The sequence below is a fragment of the Thunnus thynnus genome, chromosome 17 (genome assembly GCF_963924715.1).
Source record: "Thunnus thynnus chromosome 17, fThuThy2.1, whole genome shotgun sequence".
Lineage (NCBI taxonomy): Eukaryota > Metazoa > Chordata > Actinopteri > Scombriformes > Scombridae > Thunnus > Thunnus thynnus.
The window spans coordinates 10559555-10583517 of record NC_089533.1 but is presented as its reverse complement, the minus strand read 5'-3'; the positions used below and the strand labels follow the sequence as shown (position 1 = coordinate 10583517).

At 38.2% G+C, this 23963-nt stretch overlaps 2 protein-coding genes across 4 annotated transcripts in view; one reads left to right on the top strand and one right to left on the bottom strand.

Annotated features, from left to right (window-relative positions):
• mrtfbb (myocardin related transcription factor Bb) overlaps window positions 1-23963 on the bottom strand; it is a 79833-nt gene that overhangs the window by 37835 nt on the left and 18035 nt on the right. The gene's annotated exons all lie outside the window — the stretch shown is intronic.
• On the top strand, window positions 3104-23512 carry shisa9b (shisa family member 9b). Its single transcript, XM_067571096.1, has 4 exons — window positions 3104-3965; window positions 9589-9695; window positions 16416-16556; window positions 19319-23512. Exons 1-4 carry the CDS (start codon window positions 3463-3465, stop codon window positions 19699-19701), a joined length of 1134 nt encoding a protein of 377 aa, XP_067427197.1. The 5' UTR covers window positions 3104-3462; the 3' UTR covers window positions 19702-23512.

The following is a 23963-nucleotide window of genomic DNA, read 5'->3' as shown; positions in this document are numbered from 1 at the left end:
GCAGTTATTCATTATTTTACACTTTGCAATGTATCATTTAAATTAAATGTCACTGTCTGAAGTGTATATGGTCCTAATAAAGATGTATGTGTGTTTTCACTTTAAAAGGAACTCTTGAGTTTCATCCTCACGGACTGTGCAAACTATTTATAGGAAACTTTAAAGATGCACAAAGACGAGACAAGCAAAAACTCCCCTGACGGCCAACTGTAAATAAAAGTAGCCTCCCATGGCTAAGATGATTCAACATCAAACAAAAAAAGAGTGAGATTTCTCAAGTGGCAGATGGTAAGCCTCCTTTCACTAATCATAATTTTAGATAAAAAAGGTTTCTCTAAAAATAAATCGCCAACAAGCTTTTTGCAGATCCGTGCTTGTCAAAGTCCTTCATCATCTGTTACTGTTTGTAAACGATAAGTAATTAATAGCTGAGGGTGTAAGGTTGACACACTGTCTGTTGCATGAAATGAGCACTGGAATAAAGTGCATATGATTACAGTAAATTTAAGAAGATCTGTATTTTGTGCATTACCAGAATTACAAAGATGAATTCTCCCCAGATTTGGGGAGGTGGATGAACCTTTCAATGAATGTTTTCTTAGATATCACCGAGTACAGTGTTAAACTGTACTCAGAGGTGAAAATAACAGAGGCCACGAGGGTTATAGCTCTAACTTAAACTACTATACTTTCTATAAGCATATTCTTATTGGATTAATTTGAAAAAACATGTGAAATCTGGTTTTCAAGATACCTTTTGTCATGTATCAAAGTGTTAGTGTACATATAAATACAGATCTATTCACTCAGTTTGAGTTAGATGAAAAACTGCGTTTTGTGTTTCTCAACTACTGAAATGAAAACATAACAGCATGTTTTCCTCCTACGTTTACATGATGCGAACAATCACTTAGTAGTATCATTGATAACTTTGATTGAGTTGTTTTCTAGTGTTACTGCCTTTATGTAAAAGTCTTCTCAGTTAATCTGGGAATGAAGGCAGGATCCAGGCCTGTGTTTCGGATTTTCAAAATAACTTTTGTTTATATGTGGATCACAGGTTGTACCCTTAAAGACTCATCACATTAATAATAATAATAATAATAATAATAATAATAATAATAATAATAATAACAATAATAATAATAATAATAATAGTAAACATAAACATAGTTACAAAGTGCTTTACAGAATAAATGAAATAAACATAGAGCAAATTAAAAACAGATACATAAATAAAAACATAGAACATAGGACGCAATAAAACAGTGAGTATAAAAAGAACAGGTAAAATAGACAAGCAACAGATTTACTGTAGAAAAGCCTTTCCATAAAAGTAAGTTTTGAGGATTGATTTAAAAGACGATACTGAGTTCGCTAACCTAAGTTCATCAGGTAGGGAGTTCCATAGCAGCGGTGCTCTAACCGAAAACGTACGTTTCCTTTAGTAACAAGGTGGGCTGTGGGACAGTAAGAAGGGTCCTACCTGAGTAATGCAGGGGGCGGCTAGGCTCATAGGGTACAAGTAAATCTATGACATAAGTGGCAGCAAGCCCACGTAGTGCTTTAAAAGTGAGAGACGTCTTTTTGGCTGAGCCCCAAGTACAGAGAGTAACAATAATCCAGACATGATGAAATAAAAACATGGATGAATTTTTTCAAGGTTCGCTTGGGTTAAAAAATGTTTAACTTTTGCAATATTCCTAAGTTGGATGAAGCATGATTGCACTACTTTCATTATTTGGATGTTGAAAAAAGCTCCAAATCAAAAATCACACCCAAATTGCAGGCAGAGTGCTTGATATTAGCAGACAGGTCACCAAGATTATTTTTCAAGTCACAGATCAGGTTTGGGGAGCCAAATAACAGCACTTCAGATTTGGACTAATTTAGCTGGAGGAAGTTTTGTGACATCCAGCATTTTATGTCAGAGAGACAAGACATAACCTGAGAAATTTTATCACTACCAGTCAGCGGAACATAAAGCTGGGTGTCATCCGCATAACGGTGAAAGTTAACATTATGCCTGCGGATTATCTCACTCAGAGGGAGCATATATAGCATAAATGGCACTGGACCAAGAACTGACCCTTGGGGGACGCCACATGAGAGGGGGGCTGGGGCTGAGGAGAATTCTCCCATTACAACAGAAAAAGATCTGTCAGGGAGGTAGGAGCAAAACCAAGCAAGTGCAGTGTCCTTAATACCAACATAGTTTTCAAGGTGATTAATGAGAATATTGTAGTCAACCGTATCAAAGGCAGAACTCAAATCAAGTAAAATTAAAATTGAAGCATCTCCAGAATCAGTGGTGAGCAGTCAGTCATTAATAATTCAAATAAGATAAAAAAGATACGTTTATGATTGGTCTAAAATTGTTGAAAACAAGAGGGTCAAGTATGGGTTTCTTCAGGAGAGGTCGAACTATTGCATGTTTAAAAACAGATGGAACAGAGACAGAGGATGGTGAGCAGTTGGTAAAAGTGAGAATTTGTGGGCCAACAGTCTGAAATATTTCTGTCAGAAATCTAGTTGGGAAAATATCTAATTGACAAGTGGTCGAATTTAAGTGTGTGATTAGCTCATCTAATTCGGTCAGTGAAATTTGCTTGAACTGAGAAAAAACTGCAGAGGATTTAGTGCAGATTAGGAGCTTACTGGTCACAGGTGTAATATGGAGCCTGATATCATCTATTTTATTTATGAAATGATGGAGAAACTGCTCACATGTGTCCTTGGACGCTTCTAAATGCTGGTTGGGAGGAGGGTTGACTACTGAGTTTATTGCTTGGAATAAAACCCTGGGGTTGTGACAGTTATTCGTAATTAAATTTGAGAAAAATGAATACCTTGCTTCTTTCACCTCCTGCTAGTAGGCATCAAGCTGTGAAGAATATCAAGAGTTTATCTTTTTTCCATTTTCTTTCAGCTCTCCAACATTGTGTAGTCTTTTAGCCACGGTAGTGCGTTAGGTTTTGTAAAATAAAGGGATATAAGGTTGTAATGTAAAGCAATTGCACACAGCTCCCTCTCTCTCTCTCTCTCTCTTTCATTGGCTCTCTGCCTCTCTCTCCCCTCTGCCTCACTCACTCGTCGTGGTCTCTTCTACTTTCTGTTGTCTTCTCCCACTCCCTCTCTCGCTCTGCGCTCTGAGTGAAGCAGCCTCAGAGGTGTCTGACGCCCTGCAGCACAGCCAGAGGCACCGCTTCAGTGATGCCCCCCTTCAACAACTATTTGCTACAGTAGTTTGCTTCTTGGAAAGTGTCTTGCTGCCTTTGAGCTACAACCAATTTTTTTTTCCCGAGAAAAGAAAAGTACAGGAGCGCACTGTGCTTTTACGCATGGAAGTTGGTATCAGCCCAGTTACATTTACGCATGGCTGTGCCTAGTCTCCTCGGAAGATGCGTCCGGACTTATGAGAGCTTGTCAGGGCATCTAGAGCGGGATAAAAAGTGAGCAACGATGCGAGGCACTGAGCTGTTGCTTGGTTACTTTCTAGTGAAAGTTATGGTGTGCGATGCGGAAGGCGAGCCAGGTGAGAACCTCGACGATTTGACAGTAACCGTGTTTAACGACTCAAAGGAAGCGGAGAGCAGCATCACGGAGAGCCCGCACACGGAGGACAAGTGCCGCGGGTACTACGACGTGATGGGCCAGTGGGACCCGCCGTTTGTGTGCAGGACGGGCAGCTACCTGTACTGCTGCGGCACCTGTGGCTTCAGGTTCTGTTGCGCGTTTAAAAGCTCCCGGCTGGACCAGACCACCTGTAAGAACTACGACACCCCGCCGTGGATGATGACAGGCAGACCGCCTAAAGTGGACGTGGCGCAGGACACCGCGAAGGATAAAACCAACCTCATTGTGTATGTCATATGCGGGGTCGTGGCCATAATGGCACTGATAGGGATTTTCACCAAGCTTGGTTTGGAAAAGACGCACCGTCCGCACAGAGAAAATATGTCAAGGTAGGTTATAATTTTTTTCACCAATGTCCGTTTTTTCATTAACAATTAGTTTAGAGTTGAGAACTGATTCTCCACTTACAGAGCTGATTGGATCAAAACATCATCAGGCTGGTCAGTTAGGCTATGCGTTATTGTGCTTCTTAAGTCCTATCTTAATTCAATCAAAAGCAAATTACAAAGCAACAAGTTGTTTTTTTGTGAATAAAACAGTTAAAAGAAGTTCAGCTGCACTCAAAATTGCCTACATTTTAAAAAGAATATCAACCTGGGGTTTACATATTTTAAGATGGGTTCATTAATACAGTTCTGTTTAACACTTTAACTTCCTCTAATCAGAAACAAGCTTGATATGAGCCTGCTCATTCTCAGCTGCCTGAATATCAAGACGTTACACATATATTTTTGTGTCACTGTGAAAGACAAAAGTGTGTCATTGCACTGTCCTTGGCCTGAGTCTTCGCAGCATCAGGCTATACGTCAATGTGGTGACGTTGTGATTAGACACGATGTTTTATCATTGGTGACACTCTGGATTCAGCTTGTAATACAGGTTAAAATTGTGCCTGCTCCAAAACAGACTTTTTTGGACCAAACAGGCCTATAACATAAAGATTGTTATATGATAAGGAATTAATTTGAGTTTTGGCTCAGCAAGAAATATGTCTAGTTATTTTCAACATGTTACAGTTGAGGCCAAACACATGGTTTTATCTCCAATATTCTGTGATGCATCATTAACCATCTCCAAGATGTACAAACACAATTTACTAAAAAAGACTCTGCTGGCTTTTGCTTTTAGAAAAGGTGGGGAGATATGTTTTAAATGTTACAACTGATCCTGAGCATCAAATCTTTGCAGATAGTTATTAAACACAAACTATACAAACTCTCTCCATCTTTGTCACACACACACTTCACAAATGCACACAAAGATTACTCTCTTATTGCTTTCTCAAGAGCGATTTTTGGCTGAACAATGTCTGCACTGAGGAGAAACGATGTTGAAATTGTTGCTCTGTGGCTATTATACTGTGACACTCAAGGCTAGTTTCTCTATCCTTTAAAAACAGACAAAAAAGACATGAAATTACGAGGAAAATGGCCTGTCTCAACAAAAAGGGGTTTATTGATTTCGACAAATAATGGAAACGGTACTCTTCATAGTCATCTGAGACATGGCTTGTTGTTGGCGTAGACGGTGCACTTTAATGAAATAACTTGTACACTGTAATTTGGATGAGATGGGTTTTGATGGAGCGTACAGTGTTTAATATAGATGATGTAATTTAAATCTGAGCTGACACCTGTGACAAAAGTTCATTACAAAATACCTGGAAGGTGTTAAACTTACACCACACAGCTACTGAGGGCTCTTGACATACTAACACCTGACAGTATTCTTTGCCCATGTGACATGAGGATGTCGACACCTCAGGGTTATTCAGGTGCATAAAGTTTTTGACCATGACATGATAAGAGTGACTCTCAAACACAGGTGTGCTTTATTTGAAATTATTTCATATTGTATTTGCATATTATGTGATAGTTACACTGCTTGACTAGAGTGAAATTGGTTTCCTGCTGATAGTTTCTCATATATTTACAAAATCATGCTCCAGGTGACTTTACTGTAGATCAGTGGTTCTCAACCTTTTTTGGACCAGTGCCCCCCCCCATTCATTATCCAGGTCCCTTAAAGCCCCCCATCAATTAAAATATGGGCTAATTGTCTTCCTTGAATATTAATGTTGATTATTATTCTGTGTTATGTCATTAAAAAACATGTCATTGAATGCCAAATAACAGATTTGATTTAACTGGACAGCTGGAATATCAGTATCATTAGTTTCCCAGGAAGCAAAAAAATACTCATAAATACTTATGAGTGTTAAACAAATGCAACGGTTAGAAATTTGACATTCAAATTTAAATTAGGACTAATTTTTTCATGTTATTGATCACAAACAGCAGTCAATCAGAAAGTGGTAATTTGGCACTGGTGCCAAACAAGAAGCATTCCAACTGAAAACAGGAGCAGACCAGGGAGGAAAAAGTCTGAGGCTACTGGAAAAAAAAGCAGAAGGATATGTAGGCTATCCCATCACAGGCCGTCAAGTCCAGGTGACTGTGGAAGTTGGACTGCATGTGGAGCACCTGGCTGAATCCCTGCTCAACAACATATGTTGTTGGGAAAGGAAGAAGAAGCAGCCTGATCTTATCCCAGAGAACCCTCATGCTGCCATAGCCAGATGTGCGGAAAGTAGCCTGGGCCTCGTCATCGGTCTGGATGTTGACAAGATGCTCCTGGATAGTGGGCTTGCACTTGGTCATGTCTGCCTGAAAGGGCTGCACCACCCAGACGGGAACATCAAGGTTCAGGAGGTCCCTGAACCCGATCTCCATGTCGGCTTTAACCATCCTCAGGTGGTCTTTGTAAATAAGGAGGCGGTCGTCGGTAAGAGCTTCAGACACCTGCAATGAGTATAACTAGCAAGTTTTATCAGTGCAGATTTTTGGTTATGTTATTGCTAATTAGTCTACTATTAAATGTTTCTTTACATTTATAATGCATAAATAGGCCTATGCTTTCAGACAAGTCAATAAACATTACAACATAATGTTTTCATAGAACTAAAATATATTAATTATAATAATAGTGGGTGTATTATAATTATTTAGCATTGTTTCTGGAAAACAGTAGATCACCTTGGTCAACTGCAGGAAATGAGCAAACTGCCTCCTGCCTATGCTCTGCCTGTACAGATCCAGCCTTGATTTGAGACAGTGGAAGCACTGGACCAGAGTAACTCCATTTCCTTGGAGCTTTAAAATGACTTTGTTCATCTTTTCAAAAAAGTCTGCAAGGTACAGGATGTTTCAGCGGCTGGATGACACTTTTCCCCCCGAGAGCTGCATCAACCTCTTCCAGGAACTCCATGATGCTGTCAAACAGCTCAGAAAAATGAGCAAGGCATTTTCCTTTTGAGAGTGAGCGGACATCAGTATGGAGAAGACGACGCTCAAAGGTCTCATTGTTTTCCTGACACAGCTGTCGGAACAGTCTGTCATTCAGGGCATGAGCTTTTATTTTGTTCATTGCCTTGACTGCAACATTGAGAGACTCGTGGAGAGGTGGACTTTTAGATTTGGCCACAAGGTTGTGGCAGTGCAAGACACAGTGGATTGTGAGGATATGCGGGACCTGTTCCTTTAGCAGAGCAGTCGAGCCACGGTACCTGCCAACCATGGAGGGGGCACCATCAGTAATGCATTAACAATGGTCTGGCCCTTGGTGTCTGTTTTCAGATATTTGGAAAACAAAAATTCCTCAGCCATCTCCTGACTGTTGGAGGCCTTATGGCAGACATGTCTCATGTATCTGAAGGCTGAATGGAGAGTCCCGCAGGATGGCACACAGCTACTCCTCTGTATCGGTGCCTATTTAATTTATCCTGCGTGCCATGGTGTCATTGCTGAATGGGATGGATTTCAGCACCTGCTCCATCAAGGTAGAGATGACTTCTTTAATGGCAGGGAGCACCAGCTTCTCTCTGATTGTGAATGGCTGTCCACATTTGGCTTTCAGCAGGGAGATGTTATATGACGCTACTAGACCGCTATCAGTCTGGCTGGTCTCCCTAGCGAATAGACTGCTGATGGTCTCCTACCATGCTTCTCTTTGAGGGCCTGGAAGGACGGAAGCTCCTTGTCTGCCTTGACCGGGTGGATCTTTATAAGGTGCCTTGAGGAGAGGGTTTCACGGCCTCATTTGAAAACACTTGTTCACACAATAAACACACTGGTTTCAAAGTTGTGCATTGGTGAGAGAAGGTACGAATACATAGCTAAGGTTTTCAATAGAATAGTGGTGACATTTTGTCTTGTTCAGTGCAATTTGCTATGATATGATATGATTGTTGTTATTTTATGATGCTATCCAGTTGATTAAATAATTGGACCTGCAGCAGTCTGGCAGAGAGTGTCAAATAAAACAACTCTGTTCAAAGGTTAGGCACATAGGAGTTTAAATGTAGTGAAAATCTGCCCAGACAGAGCAGAGTAGGCTAATCAAAGTTCCACATTTGAATAGGCTGTGATCATGTATAAATGATCTAACAACAGCAAGGACAAACGACTGTAGAGACCCCTGACCTATAGACGAGGCTTCTTGCTATGCAAAAAAAGCGAGGCGGACGCAGCCATAATCTCTCAGCTGAGCTTGCCTGTCCCTTGGCCGAGTCCCCCCCCCCCCCGTCTATAAAGCACTGTTGCTCGCAGTTTTCCAGTGTGCCCTCCGCAAAAGTAGGATAGTTAAGGAACTGAGGCGTGCCCTTCGATGGAGGAGTGACAGGCCGTACCATAGAAAACAATAAAAGCTCAGCGCAAGCAATTCAAAAAACAGAAGCACACAAATGTCTCCCATGAACAACCCCCTTTCAAAAATATTGCTTCAAGTGGCCCTAACGCTCTCTGAATGCCTCCTGGGGGGTGGTACTGGCCCCCAGTAGGTTATTTTTTTGTCTTTAGCACGTTAGAAGAAAAGTTTGTGACATAAGAGTATGTGAATATTTAAATCACTTTTAGAAAAACTCAACCTACAGGATATACCTGGCTTAATATCAAATTCACTCTTGAAATGATGAAGAGCAGAGGATGCCAGGAAAATTCTGGCCAATGACTAAACACACCGCTTGACAAAGTAATTTCAGAGAGCCATGACTGTTTACCGGCTACTGCTGTTTCTCAGCTGAGAACGTTGTTTTTTTCTGACCTCCAGTGGTTAAAGATCTCACCTTTCTGCAGTGGTTTCTCAGAGTCTTTGTTTGGGGACACCCTGACATCACTGTTGATCATCTTCAACCACACCCAACAGTGATGCCAAGTATAGTCAGAGGTTCAGGCTGTGTAAACTATTGTATAATGCCATCTCTGGATTTGTAGGGAGCTTTGTCAAGTCTGAGAAAATAACCCTGATAACGCTGAAGTGATGTCACCAGATTGGGGTTGAGACTTACTTTTTTTTTTTTTACAGAAAGCCTGCATTACAAACTTGAGATGTGGAGTATGAAAGCTGTGGGCATTTAGGAGGCAGAGAGGGTCTAAAGAAAGATACTACTTGTATGCATTTATTGGAAATGTTGGATTCAGTGTTTTTGGACTTTGACTCATACTGAGGACTAAATATCTTGGCCTCTGCTGCTTCAGTTTTGACCATTTTTAAATCTGTCTCATGCGAGTTCAGCTCTTTTTTTGGAAGTGCAATACTTAATCACTGGAGTACCCCTTTTAAGCCATGGACCAATACACAAAGCATGTGATTTCGACACCAGAGACTGCCGTTTGTGTCCTGTCTCTTGCCAACAGTTAAAGATGTTTTCTGTTTTCTTTCCAGTTAAACATTAACCAAGTGGATTGGAGATAAAAAAGATGGTTGATGTTGTTACTAGAACAGACATCTGGGTAGTTTTGGCACAGACAAACAATATATTTTGTCACTTTTATCATTTCTGGCAAAACCAGGAGCGTAGAGCTGGACAGCACAGAATATTTACTTGTTTATATTTACTGTTTAATATAATTTAATGAAAGATTCACTCTCTGAGATTACACTCTGTTTTCCCAGGGCTCTTGCACACGTGATCCGCCATCCTGCCACAGAACATTCGGATGACATTGGACTCGGCCAGCACTATGAGAACATACAAACCAGAGTCACAGTTAACAGTCTCCGTAAGTACAATAAGTTTAAATGCACTGATGGGAAACTGTGAACATGGTTATTATATATTACGTTGCCTGCAAGTTAATGACATCAGGAGCAGACACCACCTAGCAACAAGCTTACACACATTCACATAACAGAGCAGTTTACTTAGACACTTGGTCCCATATGTATATATGATTGCATCCACCCAATCTCAGCATCATAAACTATTTTTATAAATATTCATGAATTCCAAATTGTTTATTCATTTATTTATTTTAAATATTAAAAAAAAAACAATTATTGTGAGCCCTAAAGATTTGTTCGCCTTTCCTGAATTGGCTGTGGAACTGGAAATGGTGGGGGGGGGAATAAAAAAAGATCCATCCACAATCCTGCGGGCTGGTGGAGGGAACAATTAGCCCTCAGCAATCACTTAACATACACACTAATTACTGCCAACAACCTAGAGCTCTCTCTCTCTCTCTCTCTCTTAGTTAATGCTTTTTGTATGCAATAGCCTCACACCTTAGACTGTATCTCACTCTCATTCATCAACACCAATGCCTACACACACCCACACAGATACGCACAGACAAAAAAGAAGAATTATTAATGCTATCATGCTCACTGCCTTGACAGCTGTAGTCAACAAATGTCTTTCTGCCTCTCTCTCTCTCTCTCTCTCTTTCTATTAAGACCTACTCTGGCTAAATGCTAATTTCTTTGGCTAAACTGAAGATTAAGTGTCCTGATACCAATTAGGTCCAATGTCAGGCAGTATATGGTGAAATAATTACACCTCACATCCTGTAGTGTAGGAATCAATAAAATAATTAATCGAGCCAGGTCTCGGTCTCAGTGGTCCAGTAGAGTATAAAAAGAATTACGGAAACAAACAAATAAATAAATTAAATACAATAAGTGATGTAATTATGTTCCTTAGTTTAGATGTTTCTCAAGAGGTTTTATTTTATAGGCAGACGAAAATAAATATCACGGATTATCATGTTCCGAAAGTTTTTATGTTCTCATTATAACTGAAAAGTACAGCAGGTGATTTCACTGATTAGTTTGGAAAATTTGCTAATTAGTGAAAACACCTGGTGTAATCTTTGGGTTGGAACTAAAACCCGCCTGTTCTTGGCACACACGACAGATGATTATCTCAAATTATCTCCTCATATATATTAAGGCTTTAGTCGAACAAATATTTTAGCATTTTCAATAGGCCGAATGCTTATGTTTAGTACAAATCAAAACAATAAATCAAGAAAATTACTGACTTAATTACTGATTCTCCTTAAACCCAAGCTGCTAAGCCAAATAATTCTCCATAGTTTTAAGATGCAAATTAGATTTTGAAAAATAGCTAGCACAGATGATGTAAAACCCTATATGCCTTTAAAGAACAATTATCTACAAATGATGCCCAACACAGTAAAGTTGTAGGGAATATTTACTACCTGGTCACAGAAATGTTGTGTATGAAACTCAAAGATCAATACTTTGTTTTGGCAAGTTAGAATAAAATAGCAAGTTTACCACAAAGAGGGAAAAACCTTGAAAACCAAACTTCCTCTCCCCGCCTGCCTCCTTTTTCCAGTCAGAAAATAATATTATAACTGATTATCGTTATATATTAAGTTTTAGTTTGAGCCTGTAATGATCTGGAAGGAATACTAAAGATGACAGAGTGCATCTTCTTGTCCATAGCAACGTAAAGACAATCAATACTCAGCATACTAGTTAACATACATGCAAGGAAATTTCAAATTTACAAGTCGAACAAATTTGCAACACCTTCACATCATCCACATAGTTTAGAGTCTCAGACGTATAACTGGGAAAATCAAAATATGAAGAGCCTCAAGCCAGAAGATTCCCTCTGTTTGACGGTTATCTTCCGGATGATGGGCAGTACTAGTTGCTGTGGAGCACGTTAGACAAGCACTTTCGCAGTATAAATGTTTAAAAAGATGTATTCAAGATGAATATTTGCTATTCAGTTTCTTTATTACTATGAGTGAGTATAGCTTTCCTTTTGTTTGGTGACCTTGGACATGGAGATCCAGGCCACGCTGCTGGCTGTAGTATCTCACAGAGATGTAGGGGAGGGATTCAGTGTAATTGAGTTGGCAAAGGCACAGGGATGATTGTTGTTTTCTTGACAGCAATCCTTGCAAGGTTACAATAGGTGAGGTGATATTTTTTGCCTCATGGATCTGTCCTGCGCTCGCCCTCTCCAGCTGCGCTTTCTAGTGGCAGGTGTGACTATGCCGCAGCTATAATAGTCACTGTATAGTGGTGCAAAGCAGTGATTGAAATGCTCCAGAGGGAGCCCCTGCTCCTCATCTGTTGCCTTTCAAAGATGATAAAAATCTCTTAGACTGGGCTATGAGCTCTCATTCTCCTCAAGACACCAGTAATACAAGTTTTGTGAGCTGGGTTTCTTTGGCTACCAGTACGATCATGTTTCTGTCCTGCTGGCCATGTGCGTACATGGGGCAATTGTGAAGTGTGGCCTCTTTTTACTCCAGGCAGCCAGCCAGAGAGAACAAAGTCTCCGCTCACTGCCAACACTCCACTGATGCATGACAGTCCATTTCCTCACTGCCAGATAGAAATGTATTTTTCGCAGCATTACCTCTGACAGCAGCTGAGAAATAGCTACCAAATGTCTGAGTCTACCTACGGTTCTATTTTCCACCTGCCATATACTGTACTCTGCACTGTATAGCGAACCCTCAAATCTTTAAGGAGATAATTACAAGCTGTGAGGTCTAAATGTTTGGAGACACATGGGTTGTTTAGGATTCACTTGCAGTAGTTTGTGAAATGACAGAGTGGTAGTGTACTGACTGTTTTCACTGAAAACACAGTTAAATTGAGGCCATTAGCCAATGACATGCCAAGAAACTTTACTTTAAATCATTTTTTCCACATATCACCAGTTGTAAAAACTTAATTGTTGCTGGTAATTTGTCCTCTGACTTTGATTTGTAAATATTGATAAACTAATTAATTTAGAAAATTACTGCAATCTTGAGAGCCAATAAATGTCAAAAATGTGTGACAAAGAAAAGTAATTATCTGGAGTTGTTGGCTAATTAAAAAAAAAAAAAAAAATCAAGTGCAAGTTTCTTCTTTCTCTACATTTTGAGTTGAGCACCAACATATGAGGCTTGAAGGTTTTTTAATATTTATTGTTTTGTTTTGACTTTCTTTCTTTTTAGGAGCTCGAGAATGGAAGTCAGTTACAGTACTATAGTCTGTATTGCTTTAGAGGAAAAGCCAAGTGTTGGCTCTAGGACAGTTAGAAATGTTGATAACATGTATTAATGCGATTTAAGTTTGCTAAATACAGAATTTTATGTGCAATATTTTAGACTCACTATTCAAAAATGGTTGTGAATACAGTAGCTGTAGCTGTGATTTACAATAGCAGAGATTTGTAGCAGTGGTGTAATAAATGTAGATGTGTACAATACAGGCTACTGGCATCAATACACCAACATGTCTTTTTAGCTACTTAGATACTGAAACCTTTCAACTTAGAAGAGTGAGGTGTCATATGATTTTACGTCTTCATGTCATTATCATTTAGCAACAGTAGAGAGATGACAGGAAATGAGAAGAGAGAGAGAGAGAGAGAGACGAGGGAACAACATACAATAAAGGTTCCCCAGCCAAATGTGAATCAGACATTATTGATTGGTTATTGGTTGGCACCTTAACCCCTGGGCCACCAGGGCGCCCTGTAGTACGAATTTGTTAATTCATTCATCATTCAAAAGTATTCAGCAAAGCCAATCCACTGCTTTCTATGATCAAATTATTTCAATTAGTTCTCGTAAAGTTTCTGCTCTGCCACAATATTATGTTTAAGGAGGCCTACTGTATGAGTAAAGATAACTGACATTAGCTACATTACAATGTTGAAATCAGCATGACTCGTTACAACTTAATGATCAACTCAATAAAGAACTCTCTACTCTGTTGGCTTTGTGATAATGGTGGTCATCCTCAAAATAAAGTATTGTATGTGTTTTCATGCCACACAAAATCAACATCTGATTTACAAGTGCACAGTTTATAATTTTTAAAGGACGTTTGATCAAATCATTTACACATAAATATAAGTATAACTTAGCTCAACTATACATGATGTAATGAATGTACCTATACACAATAAATATAATGTAATGTTGAGAGTTTCAGGGGTGTGACAGTGACAGATATGGCAGGATACTGACTTGAAGACAATTGAATATTTTCATCATTAACTTGAAAGTAGGCTGCCTGTAAATAAGAGCGCCCATCTCCTTGTGCCATTTATTTCGGGGCACGCAGCTCCCAAAATACTCTCTTAAATCTTTTATGAGTCTCAGGGAGGTGTCTGTGTCTGGAGTGTTAACTCGCTTATTTCCCGCAACAGCCGTGTCTTTAACCTTACAAGTCTACAGAAGTGGCCTACTTTCTGGCACCAGCTGACATGAAAGCTGTGACTTTGACAACAGTACAAGCGCAAATGACACTCAGTCAACACAAAGTTAGAAACACATTAAAGTGGAAGATAAACAAGTAGATATATCAGCACCTCAATTTGAATTGAGTTCGGCATTCTGAGAATAGCAGAGTCGCACCAGACGTGAACAAAGACACTGTCCTCATTTATTAACTGTGGTAAAATCTATTTATGTACATGTTGCTGGAAGAAAACTTTTTGACAAACAGTGTAAAAACAAAAACACCTTAAAACTGGCTCTATATCAGATAAACGTAGAGTTCAGGTGAGACCACTCAAATGTTATAGCTCTAACTGAATGAGAGGTCCAACCAATGAGCATGTAAAAATAGTTTCCCATCGTTGAATGAGATTATCTGAAAGGAAACTGCATGGAAATAAACTTGATCTGCATATGTTGTTGTTTGTATAATTTTGAATATATGTTCTGTATTATCCTGGTTAAACACATTACAACTGAAGTAAACTCAACGTATCCTATTGAAGCAGAACATCTAATTTGACTTTCAGCTTAAACAGGATCACATTGACTCAGAGCCTGTGTGCATGGCCCACTTACAAAATTGTATCAAACTGAAGCAGGTCAACAAGCTTAAAAAGTAACCTGACAAGGTAACACAGAGGGATTTGATGCTTTCTGCTTTTAGCTTTATGGAGAATTTGTTGGGTTTTTTTAGCAGCCAAAAGCTAATTCTAAGCTAATTCAGTTGCACATAACTGCATGCAACATGCAACAAATTTAAAAGATTGAATGAGGGTTTATGAAGACAAATCCATCATTGAGTTTAATAAGTGATCCCTACATGTGGAAGTGGTATTCTGTCTTTTTTAACAACTACAGATTTTAATAAGGCTAAAAAATGTGATATACAGTAGGCCTACATGAGCTCCAATAAATCCTTATTATAAGAGAAACATAATAGTCCCATCAATCCTTTGCTACCTTGAATGACCTCCAAAACTGATCTTACTCGTTACATCACCCACTTGTTAAGCTGTGGTGAAGTGAAAGAATTATTGAAGCTGTCCTCTGCATCATTTCATGAGACAGCATTGATAATTTGAGACTTTCCAAATTAATTAGCACAGTAATAAAATTTCTTGCTGACCAGTGGGGAATAAAAGCTTAATTAACCTATTTTCTGTATTAATGATCTGTTTTTGTCAGAGAAATTCTAGACCAAGGACTAGTGGACTGGCCACATTTTAAAGTTTGTAAACTTTAACCATTAACATTGGCAAAGATGAGTTGATGGATGTTTTTGTATCTTCATATCCAAGTTATTGGTGCTGGATCAATAGTGGAAACTCCTCCTTTAAAGGAAACAACTTGCATCATGACAAATAACAGAAAACAAGTGTTGACTCATGACCTTGTGATATTTGAAATAACCATCACTGCGATTCTGTGAAGGATTAAGCTTAAAATGAAAAACTATCCATATATCAAGTATATCAAGTATTGATCCATAATATTGCTAATCAGAAATATATAATGGAGGGCTTTGCACACGCAGCAGTCCTCAAACTGCCTCCTGTGAATTGGTGCGTTCCACTAATCTCCTCCAATCTTAACGAGGGAAAGACACTCTGAACATCTGTTTGCTCTGTCATGCCAGGCGGCAGGGGGCCAGTCTATTTGCTGTGCACCCCTTAATTTACCAGATGTCTCCTGTAGGATTAGTACAGTTTTACAAAGAGCAGTCATGTCTCTCCAGCTGGGTCCCCAGAAAGGCTTACTTAAGGGGAAAGTGACACTACCAAGTTAGAGAAACAATTATTCGACATTCACATTCATCCATTAAGCTGATTTATATTCAGGGAATTAGACATTATGGAACGGTCGCTTAGATGAAACCAAGTCAGCTTAAATCAAATAAATAAATAAATAAAAATAAATAAATTACACATGTCAGGGGTGTTGCAGTAGCCTACTGGTTAAGTAGGCTACCGCTCATATTTCTGTATTTATTTTCCTTATACCCTTGTGTCAGCTAATGCGTTTAACATGTACACATTTTAAAACATTACTTCAGTGATAAAGGGCAATTTGTAATTATGAAGTGTTGATGGTGTAATTATCTCTGTTGATCCCTGAAATGAAAAAAAAGAAGAAGAAAAACACATAATTGCTCATTCACAGTCTTGCATTCAACAACAGAAACAGCGTCTCAACAATCATTTCTGCATTTACCGACTCATGTTTCCCTTCCTTTAGACAGCACCCAGATGAACAACGCAGCTAAAGCATCAACTTTGATAACTCAGCCCTACCCGGCTCTGGGACAGATCACCAGCCCTTACGAGCCACAGAAGACTGTCAAGGATCTCAACAAATACGCCACCCTCAAGGCTGTGGGTAAGATGTTGTTTACAACCAGCCATAATGATGGAAAAGCACCGGCCATTTACCATTTGATCTGATTAGGTTGCACATCCTGTAAATAAAGCTAGCATAATTAATCAGGGTCTCTCTACATGATATGAAGGGGAGTATTAAGGTTTAATTGAGTGAACTGGAAACAACATAATAACCTTGAGGACAGTTGTAAACTATGAGCTTATGAGGCAGAAAATTCAACTTAAGTGCTTCATGAAGCGTTTTATGGAATCCCAGTAAAATTAAACGTGGTTAATTTAGTGTTAAACATTGTGTGTCTCAACAAACGAAAAACATATTAACACATTCTGCCAGCTGCAATTATTATTGAGCTTCACTGTCATGCCTCTCTTTTTGGTTTAGCTTTAAAATGACATAAGACAATGTGGCTTTGACAGTTTTTTCAGTCCTTTCATTTCTTATCTACTTCGGACAGAACAAGAATCCTGTTTACACAACATGTTGTTGTTAGATATGTACTTCAAAACTGTCTTTTTCTTTAAATAGAAACCTTGGATGGTTTGAATCGCCATCAGATTTCTGGCTGACAGAAATCCTTGTCAGTTAATCCATAGTCCATCAACGTCCACAAAGAGGGGAACTGAAAGTTTATTTATAGAACGGGTTTGTCGTTCTCCTCAAGTGATAATTTTGGAAGTTGGCAGTCCAGTGTCTGAGCAAGCATAAAGCTTAAAGCTTAAAGTGGACCAAAGTGGACAGAAGCACTCAGCAAGGTGGTGCTAAAAAATGTTATGAGACAAGATATAAACTGTGTGTGATGTGAAAATACAGTAATAGTCAAAACTTTGGACACATTTTCTCATTCAAGTGAACGGGAAGGTGTGTCTTAACTTCTGACTGGTACTGTATATGTAAATAAAAATACCTTGCTGCAAATAATAAAATTAAATCATTCAACAAAACGGATACTTTAAGCTACTATTGATGAGCAACATACCTTTTTATGTATACTACAGCAATAGTATGTGTTTAGTTTTGTTAAGTCTAGATTCCCTGAACAGTTTGTCCTGACATAAGAATAATGATGACAGCCAGAGCAGAGAAAAAAAATAAATACCAGAAATATGCAGGATCAAAGTGTGGACTGAAGATGGTTGTGGATCAGTATTTGATGCTATTTTACTTACTCACAGTGAGTCTTTTTATAGATGCTGCCTGAATAAATAAGCTGTATTTGACAGTCCTGACCATGGAAGGGATGACAGCTATCAGCATGCGTGTAGTAGGTACAATCACATAAAACAGCTCACTCGCTTTGTGATTTACACGAGCAGCTGAAGCTTCTCCCCCACTAATCCACTGAAGTGCCGTCAAACAAACTGATCATTAGGGAAAATTAAAAATAGAGCAAATCTAAGCTAATGAGACTGGGGACAGGAGACAATCAGGAGCAATCAAACACAAATGAGTCGGGGCGTAGTGATGGGATGCAACTACACCATACAGGGTGAGTTATGTGAGCCTCTGTGGTTCTAATATATGTGTTAATCTACCAGAACTGATGTGGGTTTTTAGTTAAGTAGCTGCTGTAAAGAATATGCTACTCATCACTGCATCTTTTGTCCCTATCCTGTACCATAAAGTGTGATCCAGAGCACAGGCACAACCTGCTGCTAATGAAAGAACACATTAAAGGTTATCTGGGAGACATTTAATTAAAAAAGTCTGAAATGTTAAAAAAAAAAAATATATCACAATGGCTGATGCTGGAGCTTGGTGGGCTCAGGCTCAGTTAGTGCTGAAGTGAACAGTGTTTTCATACATTGTCTGCTGCTGATTAGAGACATAAAATCACACTACAGTGCTTGTTATGAGCAAATCACCGCAGATGGCAAGACAAATGCCAAAAGACAAGAGATACTGTGCAGTCGTCTACTGGGGCAGCCTTAGTTCCTTGTGTCGTGCTAAAATAGATTTATATACTAGAATATCAACAAATATTCTGTAGAGTGTGACTATAATTATTAATGGACCACTCACAACATATTTACTATGTTTTAATTGGCACAATTTAAAAAAAAAAAAACGAATTGAATTTTACCTGATGGCTGACAGGGAAGCATAATGTGAAAATATATATTTAAAGATGTACTGACTTAGACTAAAAGGTTGTGTGAAGCTATCACAATTTACCAAAGACTATTAGCATTCTACAGTACTGTGCACTAAAATAAGAACCACCAATTTACAATGAATAACTGGTATTGTGTTGTTGTCATTTCACTAATACCCACGTATCATTCTCAATATGGTGAAATTTGGGCCTTGGTTGCCATTGGTATAACAATATATATCAATGTAAAGCATTAGTGGCTAAAAAATATGCAGATTTTGTTTTTGTTTTAACATAATCTAAGGAATCATGTAATTATGCACATGTATCAGGATGGTAAAGCTGACACTGGCTTAAACTGCAAATCAGAAATGTTGTTTGTATGACATACTCGAGATTTAAAGCATTTGTATAGGTTGTGAGGTCAATTCAAGTTAAGCATACAGTGAATTCCTATTGCAATTAGTTACTGTGATACCTGATGGTGTTAAGTCAAGACGACTTGACTCTGTAACTTTGTTTTCTTTGGATGCTTTGGCAAAAAGCGTACAAATGTGAAGGCTTATTTTTAGTTGCCTGTCTAACTATGCACTCAGGACACAATGCAATGCCTAATGAAGGGAAACATGACAAAGAACTATCGTGTTGTTCATCTGTTTTTTTTTAGCAGAGAAAGCTAATGACAGCTTCTACAGCAGCCGACGCCAACTGATTGAGATGACGACCAAGGGCAGCCTTCCTATGGAACCTGTGGATATGGAGCCAGAACCGAGTAATCCTTACAGCCCACCCAGACAGATGTCTACGAAGCAGAACGGACACAAGTACAAAAGCCCCAAGAACCACAGCTCCCAGTCTCTGCCCTACAGCTCAAACACTGCTGCCATCCCAGGGGTGCTAAAATCCTGGGAGAGCAAGGACACGCTGGGACTGCGACAGAGCTATGGCCCAAAGAAACTCTGCATCATAGAGAAGGAGATACACACCACTCGCTACATCCCTCCACAGCCATACTTTGTCACCAACAGCAAGACAGAAGTGACAGTATGAGGGACTGTCTAAACGTCAGGCCTAAAGGAGCGAATGGAATAACAGGAGTCAGAATTTAAGAAGGACAGTAGCTGCTGACTGTGGGCGGCGTTGTAAGAAATCAGCATGGACTGCAGTATGTGCAGTTGTCAAGCATTCAAGACACCGCCTAAAGGTGAAGTGTAACAGGAGGCAGTACCAATCATTGCTCCTCAGGCACAGTGATTAATATGTTGTTATCCATATTCATATAATCCAACCACTAAAACAAAACACAAAAGCTAAATAAATCATATACATACATAGTACAGTTGTATTTAAGGTCTAAAAAGATCTGAAAATTACATTATCTCGTGTAATTTCTAGTAAATCTACACTGTCTAAATGAAAATAACCATCCTTATTTAAAGAATCAAAAAAGTTGAATAGCTTGTGGTTACAGAAAATGTTTCATAGATTTATGGATACTGTTTGAAAATGTTCTGGCACTGCTTACATGCTGAGGAGCTGAAATTCATGCACTAAAACCGACTCAAGTGCGGTATCCGAAATGTGCTTTTTTGCTCATCTCAAGAAAAATACCTTTTTTTTCTTTCTTTTTGTTTTTACTAGATTAATTCTAGCTGTTATTTATTTATTAATTTATTTAGAATACCTTGTTAACCTTGAAGATCGGCCACAAATTAATTAGACTCTAAGCTATATGATGCTCTCGATATGAGCCCTCCAAAACATTACGCACATCTCTGTTGTATTTCAAAATGTCTAATAAATTGAACCTTTGAAATCCGTAAACTGCACCCGAGTTTTGACCATGACCATTACTGACTTAAGTTAGAGAGTATGCACTTGAGAAAACAAACACACACACACACAATAAAAGCCTTTGTGACATAATTAAGTTATTCAGGTTCATTTCTAAAACACCGTACATCCATTTTGGAGAGAAATCCTTCATCATTCAGTCAGTTTATCATTCAGCATTTCTAAAATAAGGACGATTCAGTCTATGAGAGTGTTTTCTCTTGACTTAAATGACTTAAGATCCTTTAAAAAAGTCAATTTGAATTTTTGTGAATGTAGTGTCACTTTTAAAGTGGTAGATGTCTTATTTTAAAGGAAATCTTCCAAATGCATTCAAACCGAGTCACTGCCAACAGACATCCTACTAATATATATTTGTATGATTACTAGGAGAAGCGTCAGTAGCTGCAGAGTGTTGAACCAGTGTTGTGTTGGTGTAATAGTGCCTCTCATCAGTACCAGCATGTACGTGATTATCCTAGAATATACTGTAGATGAAGCCCCCGGTGTTAGAATGGTGGTCGGTCTTGTTCTTAGTAATCCATTATCCCCCCCCCCAAAAAAATCTTTTTCAGTATGAAGATGATGTCTTGGATTTTCCATTATAGTTAAAACTCTTGGCTTTTATTAAAAAATGTTTGTGATTTAAGTGACTTCATTCTTAAATCTCACATTTATTGAATGTATCTGGTCTAAATAGTTGATGCGTCTATTGTTGGAGGTTGACAGTTGAAGAACTTCTGTCAGGATGAATGTAAAAATGCTGTGAAGCAAAATAACGTTTGTTTTTCTTTGTAAATGTATCTACTAAATACATATTGACAGTATCTACTGACTTGCAAATGGGAACGTTTTGGTCAACACTTCCCATCACAATTGATGTACCATACCAAGAACTCACTAAAACAGGACAACAGAACACTGAATTCATGCCACACTTGGCAAAATGTTTTTAATAATAAGGTTTTTCTGGTGCAATTGATCATTTTTTTTGCACTTTTCCAGCCAAGCAATATAAAAAGGATGCTCACGCCTGCTTGCAAGTCTTACTCATGCCGTTGACTATTTCAAGCAGCTGAGGACAAGGCTGCACTCATAGCTGATACACAAAGTGGGAAGTGGGAACTGTTAGTGTAAAGGTGTATTTATGTCTTCTCAAATCCATATCATCAACAACAAAAAGAAATATAACTAACAAGGGCAGAAATTATGCAGATTGTTGTACTTGGATAGTAACTGTATGCACAATTTTCCCAAATATGTATATCCAGCGCACAGAACTGTCCTTTCACACGACTAACTGCCTGTTCAAGTGTTTATTTCACAGGTACATAAAATCTATTGTTCACATTGTTCGAACTCAAGTATTACTTCAGTTGGCGATGATTTTTTATTTATGCAAATATTATTATATAGTCACTACTATTGAATCTTCTTGTTTTGTGAATGCAAACTGTTTTATTTTTTTGCTCAGACAAAGATACTGAAATCACTGTTATTAAGCTGCAGTACACTATATTCACATAGGAAGATCTATTGTAATACTGTCAGTTAAAAACATAATGTGTATAATATATGTTTGCACTACAGCATCCAATAGTGAAAGTGCAACACCTATGTTATATTTCATAAAGTTTAAAGGAAAGCCCCCATTATCACACATCTAATACAGTTCACTATGGTGGCTATCAGTTCTATGTATCACTGTTGGCTTATTATCATAATATCTGAATACCTAATTGCTCTATTGAATGTTGTTCTGTGTCTTTATGTGCAATACAAAGTTACTTTGTTTCAGATCCATTGTTTATTATATTTACAACCTCTGTTTGACAGATCACATCCTCCAGCTATCCTGAAAGAAATTACCACACTGGGTATTTTAACATTTTCCATACATTGTTTGTGCAGTAAAATATAATCCCTATGTTGTCAGTGTCTTGCAAAAACCTTGAATCTCTAAGATGCCCCTTTACCTTATTTTGAATTCTATTAAATTGCAGTTAAACCACTGATCCAGTTACTTTTTTTCGTATTTTGAAATCTAATTTCAATGCAGTCGGTAAAACTCTGAGGATAATGAAACATTTTTTAAATGTGGAACACCTTGACTGCTGCCTTTTATGGTGAAACAAGGTTTCTGCAAAATAGTGTACACTGACAATGTCAACTTATTTTCATGTATTGCATAAACCATCCAAGTGTAGCCTTCCTTTTAAAAAGGAAAACAATTGTAGCTTAACACAACACAATGATATTGGACTTCATTTAACATTCCAGCTGACAGGTAAACAATGTCAGTAAGAATTACAGCTTTAAGCATCTTGTAATTGGTTTGTTCAGCTGATTTACCTCTTTCATTTTAACAAAAAAAAGAACACAGGTGGCTGATTGTTCATTCACAATAACAAGAGCCAAGCAGCAAAAAATTAAATAAGATGCATTTAATATCACAAAAACAAAGAAACAAATTTCAATAGTCGTCTGTAGCATATGTGGTGCTTTATAAAACGCTTTTTATGTTGTTTTTTTTACTTTTAATTTCTGATTCTCGCTGGTTCTTTTGGCTGCCCCTCACAACACCACACCATGACAACATGTAAGAGCTCGAGTGCAGCCAAAGGACTTCTTCCGGATCATACTGTATACTACAGTTTATGAAACTTTCTGTTTTAAGTGTGCTCCAGCTGTAAAAGTGTCATTATACTGTCTACATTAAAATTATTTTTTAATAACTCTGTCTCTTTTCCAGACTTTCTTAAAGCCATGTCCTTATTTGTCCTTGATAGTTATGATTATGCTTATAATTCCTGTGAAAGACAGATGCAACAGTTTCATGGTCAAATCGCAGGTCAATACACATTTTATTATGGCGCATACCAACAGTTGTTGTGCATACTAATTATGATTATTTCTAGGGCTGAGCAATATATCGATATTATATCAATATCGTGACATGAGACTAGATATCATCTTATATTTTGGATATTGTAATATCATGATATGGCATGAGTGTTGTGTTTTCCTGGTTTTTATAGGCAGCATTACAGTAAAGTGATGTAATTTTCTGAACTTACCAGGCTGTTCTATTATTTGCCTTTACCCGCTTAGTCATTACATCCACATTACCGATGATTATTTATCAAAAATCTCATTGTATAAATATTTTGTGAAAGCACCAATAGTTATCTCTACAATGTTATCGCAATATTGTTATGGAGGTATTTGGTCAAAAATATCGTGATATTTGATTTTGTCCATATTGCCCTGCCCTTATTACTTCTAAATTTATAATGCATATTACTTCCAAATCTATGGATCAGTAAGGAGAAAAAAGAAAACACTACAACGTTTCATAAAACAGCTCATGTTCTAAACGCTATTCAAGTACATATACACAACAATAGCAAGCTATAACCTCACACTCATTCAGTGTGGAGGACTGGGAGCTATACACATTGATTTCCTCATTGTGGCCT

Coding starts and splice junctions, on each gene's coding strand:
- shisa9b (XM_067571096.1), top strand. CDS start 3,463: ATGCGAGGCACTGAGCTGTTGCTTGGTTACTTTCTAGTGAAAGTTATG. Junction 9,696..16,415: donor AGTCACAGTTAACAGTCTCC/GTAAGTACAATA, acceptor CCCTTCCTTTAG/ACAGCACCCAGATGAACAAC. Junction 16,557..19,318: donor CGCCACCCTCAAGGCTGTGG/GTAAGATGTTGT, acceptor GTTTTTTTTTAG/CAGAGAAAGCTAATGACAGC.